This window comes from Halyomorpha halys, unplaced genomic scaffold, assembly GCF_000696795.3.
Source record: "Halyomorpha halys isolate HHAL.00 unplaced genomic scaffold, Hhal_1.1 Scaffold413.1, whole genome shotgun sequence".
Lineage (NCBI taxonomy): Eukaryota > Metazoa > Arthropoda > Insecta > Hemiptera > Pentatomidae > Halyomorpha > Halyomorpha halys.
The window spans coordinates 468,675-474,674 of record NW_027104790.1 but is presented as its reverse complement, the minus strand read 5'-3'; the positions used below and the strand labels follow the sequence as shown (position 1 = coordinate 474,674).

The 6,000-nt window shown below is 29.2% G+C and overlaps 1 protein-coding gene across 2 annotated transcripts in view; it reads left to right on the top strand.

The window, feature by feature from the left end:
- Positions 1 to 2,590: 2,590 nt before the first annotated feature.
- The window catches only part of LOC106682432 (putative cysteine proteinase CG12163), a 31,173-nt gene continuing 27,763 nt past the window's right edge, over positions 2,591 to 6,000 (top strand). For both annotated transcript variants that reach the window (XM_014423280.3, XM_014423279.3), the window contains exons 1-3: positions 2,591 to 2,750; positions 3,802 to 3,942; positions 4,227 to 4,378. In XM_014423280.3, coding sequence (XP_014278766.1) covers positions 2,682 to 2,750; positions 3,802 to 3,942; positions 4,227 to 4,378 — 362 coding nt within the window. In that variant the 5' untranslated portion in view covers positions 2,591 to 2,681. The remainder of the gene's footprint in view (positions 2,751 to 3,801; positions 3,943 to 4,226; positions 4,379 to 6,000) is intronic.

Below are 6,000 nucleotides of genomic sequence, written 5' to 3'. Positions count from 1 at the left end.
AAAAAAAAAAAAAAAAAAAAAATTCTCAGTAACAGAAATATTGGAATGAAAAAGTATCCGGGACCTCACTTTAATTATCAGTGGAACTTTTTCACAAATCTAGGGACCACTTAACCTGGTTATATGTATAATAAGTGTCTTGTTTCATACTTCTCCAAGTGCCCTAGAAAGATTAAAGAATATACGTGCGATTTCAACCTGACAGACGAAGAACCAAAAGTTTATTTATGAATGTACAAACTCAAGAGGCTTCGGTTTGGCTTGATGGTTTCAGTGACTGAGTAGAGGACTAATGCAGATATTAGCAGAGTTAAATAAACAAATTTAATCCTATGTTGATGATTTATTGGTGATGAGTGAAACTTACGAAAGGAATCTACACATTCTCGACGAGCTGTTTTTCGTGTTGGAAGATAAGGGAATCACTTTTAATTTAGAAAAACCAAAATTATTTTGTTGCTCCACATTAGAATATGTCGCCTTTGCACTTACAACCGACGGTTTGAGACTCCAAGTTAGTAACGTCGAGGCAACTAAGAACAACACGGTACCAAAAAGCTTTAAGGATATAAAAGTGTTAATGGGACTCAACGCAAGTATAGTACAACGAAAAAGGAGCTATTGGTTATTGTGTGGACGACTGAAAAGTTCATTAGCTGCCTAGCTTCTGAGCTTGAAATTAACCACTTCCAGACAGCTAAGTGGACTTAACTACAGAATAAAATAAACCACATAACCAGGTAGTTTAAATATAACAATAAAGACCTTGAAGAAGAAGCCTCCCACTACTAAGAGAAAAGATAAATAAACATTAAGTTCAGAGTATATATACAAAGATTTTTATGAAAAATAAGTGATGGCTCAGAGGGTGGATAAATCTCCGAGTTCATCACAAAAAACAGGAAACATTATCATTATTGGAATGGTCAAGCTGTTAAACATCCGCAATTTCTTTTTTCAAATCAGAGATGTACAGAGTAGGGTGAAAAGAATAGTATGGCGATACTATAAGTACCAAGTCATAAATTTCTCAGTAAAATCTTCCATGCAGAGACAAAATTGGTAGGCCATTACAGCTAGTAAATGAAAATTTCCTAGGACCTAAAGTTTTATTAGTCTGTTAGATTTAGGTGTAGGGTGAGTTTAATATTTTGTTGTCATTTAGATAATTTTAGTTAAATGGCACAACTAACAAACGTGTAAGCTTCACAAAATTCCATAGAGCAGTACTATATGGAAAACTTGAGGGGATATTAATATATAGAGGTGACTAGAGATATCCAAATGTTCAATATACACAATTCCATCTAGCATACGAAATCAGAAGGTTTTCTACTATTTAGCGATTTGATCGCTATGATCGAAACGATACATTCTTCAATGTGCTAACTCTTATTAAGAATCTATGATATTATTGAGATATGTGCTAGGTCCAGGCACCCATTAAATGGTGTACTAGTACTGCTCATTTGTCAAAAGAATGCACTCTAGGAAAGATGGCCGGCCCAACCAAGCTCATTTGTGAGCGGGAGAGTACCGCAAACGCCAAGCATCTGCATGCAAGAGGGGAGACTGCCGGTGTATAGCAAGTGAGCAAAGATGGGAGGAAAACCTTATATGACTGGAATCACTCTTCTCACATTAAATATTACATCCGAAAGTTCAACGATTGGTTCAGTGTAGGAAAAACTAAAACCATCCTCGTCGATCTCAAGCACCTTCTTAATTCTCTTCCTTGTTTTCCTCACTCTCGCTTAATCACGATGTTTTTGAGCCAGTGTTGTTAGGAAATTGTCAGAATATATTGGCATTTTAAAAGATAATTTGAAATCCAGGAGATGTCAAATGAAGATGCTTGACAATTTTGAATTTTGGTAGGACAAAGCACAAGGCTTCAGGTATAAGAATATTGCGCTACTTAATAACTGCCCTAAAAATGTTGGCTCCTCTTTCCAGCCATTTGGTATGGTATGACTTTCAATATAAAAACCAACTAAAAAACGAAAGAGAAAATATTTAAGAGTGGAATTTCTGATATGCTGCTTTTTTCGGTATCGAAACTAGTAGGAACAATACAGTTTATACAATAGACAATTAAATTGTGTTGATGTAAATTAATATATATTAAGGTTATTAAATACAAATACAATATACAATTGTGATTAATTTTTATATTTTTCGTATTTACAGTGAAATCTTTCATGATACATATTTTGTCAACATTTTCAAAATATATTATGATAAAAGCTAATTGTCGTAACAGTATCACCTTAATTATGGTTTATTTTATTCTATGTACCATTGTTCTGAAGTAAATTAATAAAATGTTCTATTTTTACAGGTTCACTGAAGTTTTTTTAAATTAATAAAATAAATTTCCTCGATAGCAAAACTTTTAGAAGTCACTGTATTTATTAAGTTAGAGTTATTTATTATACTAAATTAGTTCATACACTGAAAATTGTTAAATTACAAGGATTGCTCATCCGGAATCAAGCTCATTATATTTGTTAATAAACTTTTTATTATTATTAACTTAAGTTACTATCAGTAGATTTGTAGCAAAGAGACTAGAGGTCAAACGAATGACTCATTCCCCCACCATCCAAGTCGTTCCTTCCATCTTTATAAATAGTGCGCCGTGTTATTCAGTTTGAGGTTTTGTTATCATATCTTCCAAGATGATGAAGTTGAACTTCTGTTTCCTTTTGTTTTTCTGTGCTCTAAGTACATATTATGTCTATGCTGAGGTATATGTAATTTCAATCATACTATTTACTTTTTTTCTCATGTTTGATTAAAAAAAATCATTTTTAAATCTTTACTGATTGTGTATTCTATAATTCATCCTAGCATGAACTTGTGTTGAGAAATTTCATTATATCCTCTGTGCATCTTAAGCATTTAGTGATAAAGGATCCTACTTTATTATAATACAAATTGTAGTTTTGTTCTTCTTGATAATACAATGTGTAGGTAATTATTCATTTTATTAAAAGCTGTGGATGTTCTGCAATCTAATGAGAAGTTAGACAATACCCATTGTATGATATAGTTTAGAGGATTTAACCTTGTGGTAAAATATTTGATTACTTTAATGGTTTCCATCTATCAATTAATTAGTACCGTTAAATTCTGACTTGTAATACAAAATAACATATTTGGGAATAGCCATTTCAAACTTATTTGTCACATTTCTATCAATTCATAAATCTCTTGTTGTTCAAGTTAAAAAATATAGTTACTTAATTTAAGATCTGTAACAATTTAGGAGTATTCCATCATTAAAAAATAATTATAGGGATATCTCATTTATATAAGTCAATTTTTTATTGAAAATATTGATTTGTTATACATGTTTGGCAGGGGGATACTTAATTTTTTGAATTAATCTCAATAATTTTTAGATTTAGTGTTTTAGTTTATCAAAAAAAAAAAAAAATCTATAAGCAGTTTATATCTTAACTTTTGATAAAATGGTCTTTAATTATACATATGAAATTGAGGATACACTGACTGAATATTTCAATAACATACTCTAATTAAATTAATATTGTATTGATAGCACTTAATTTGCTGATCTGTGCCGAAACATCATTTTACCAATTTGCTTGGGTTTTGATTTTGATAGTTATTGTTTGTTCCTATAACATGAATACTTTACTGTCATAATAGTATCAATTTTTTTTCACTTTAAAAAATATCACTTATAATAAACTTCCAAGTATTAAAATTATATATAATATTGTGGAACCCATTTAATTTATTAATTATAATTTATGTGTTAATTTTTTTAATTAGATGTGTCCAGGATGCCCATCCGATACAGATCCATCGGACAAAGCTGTTTTAAAGACACTAAACAAACTTGTTACCAAACAAAATTCTTTGTCAAATGCAGAACCTCTAAAAGATATTGTTATAACTAAATCTACCAAGCAGGTAGGGCTTTGAAATTTTCTTTACATCTTTATAATGCTTACAAAATATTACTTTATTTATCATGATATATGTTATATTTAAAGTATTTTTTAAGTATGTTTAAAGTTTTACTTTATTCATCACAATGTTTTGTCTTATTCAATTCTTATACATTAAAGTAAAAGAATTGAATATGTTATTACTAAAGGTTATTATAAAACTTTAACTTGCATACTTTACAATATATTAAATATTTATGTTATGATACAAGTGGTGTGTTGTTTAATTGTTGGCCAACTTATCAGGTTGTTGCTGGAATGAAATATACGACCGAGTTTAATGGAAATGGTGTCAATTCCAATAAAAAATTTTATTGCCGTTGCTCTTGGCTTGAACAACTGTGGAAGAATCCTGAGCCACAGGTTTTGGAATATAAATGTTCTGATAATAAAGAGAGGTATGTTTAAATACTGAAGTCGTCTATCATCTTGTAAGGATATTATGTAGAAGAAGTTTTGTTTAATTATCTCAGTTCTGTGTTTGTCACTTCCTTTACCCCAATCATAAATATTTCCTATTACAGAAATGTCTTCCTATGTTTGAAAAAAGTAAAAAATACTATGTTTTTAGTTGTATTTGGTCAAGATTAATTTTCTAGTTTGAAGATAAAGTAAATATATTAATTAAAATAAATGTATTATTTTACCAAATTATTCCTTAGCCTGTCCTCTGTTCCTAATGTCTGGATTTTCTCTTTATGTGATGGTGTGGTATTTGACATATGTTGTCCTTTTTATTAAAGTTGTTATTTTTATTGTACTTAACATCATTTTTCAAATTAAAACTTTATATTAGTATTTAAGCATAGATTATTTGTTTTTATATTTATTATAACAACCTCTCTGGTATCTTAAATTTCATCTTGTTCATGGCAAATTTAGTGGCTTGAGTTATATTTAAATGACTTTCAAATTATAAAGGTCTTTAATTCTTATCCATATAAATATAAAACAAGAAAAACAGACTTGTTGGGAGAAGAGCATCTTAACATTTATGAAAGAAGTAAGGTTGCCAATTAATGCTCCAAACAATCCTAATGGAAACATAAACATCTGAGATGCTTGAAGAATGGCATTTCAAATGAAAACATTATTCTTTATCAATCTCATAACAATTGAGTCAAATGCTGACATTTCAATCAATGAGTTAATATATAGTACTGTTCAAGTAATATAAAAATAAGTATTGTTATTCTTATTATATTGAGATATGGGAAACCCTTTCTCACCGTGACCCAAGTGGGTCTCTTATGGGGTAACTCTTTGTCGTAAAGATCTGGAAATCCCATAGGAATTTTATACTTCTTATGAACCACATTAATTTCTTATGGTATTGATGTATTAATATCTTCAATTTTAATTATTGACTGTTTCTGCAGTCACTAGAAGGTAAGGTCTCAATTATCCAGAATGTGATCAGCCTTTTCTTTATTCTCAAAGCATAGATCTTGATTCATTGGCAGGTGAATATCAATATGAAGTCTTTATAAATTTCCGTTAGTTAACGAAATGACTTCAGATTAATCATAAAAAAAGATCATTTTTTTTTATTGAGGGCTTTGACTACTATGATGAACTTACTATTTATTAACTTTTTTCTGACAAAAACAGAAAAACATTAATTTATGACATTGGGACTAACTAGTGTCTTTTCATTATTCAAATGCTTTTTTGAACTGTAATTAAGTTTGATTTATTAATTATTAAAATTAATTGGAAGACAAATACTGTTCTATAACACATTGTGTAGTAACAGAAATTTCCCAGTGGACTAAAAATATATCAAATGTATAAAGAATTTAATTTTGAAATATGGCTGAATTTTTCAATGTTTTTCTAAATATTCTCTTTCCAGAAAATATAAGATAAACTTGTAATACGTTAGTTAATATAAATTAATAGGAGAAAACAAAGTTAATAGTTTCATTGCAAATGCATGCTTTGCTTGAATTGTAACACATCTGACAAAAAAGATTTTTTTTTTTTAATTTGTGTTTGATATATTCCATAGATTATACCG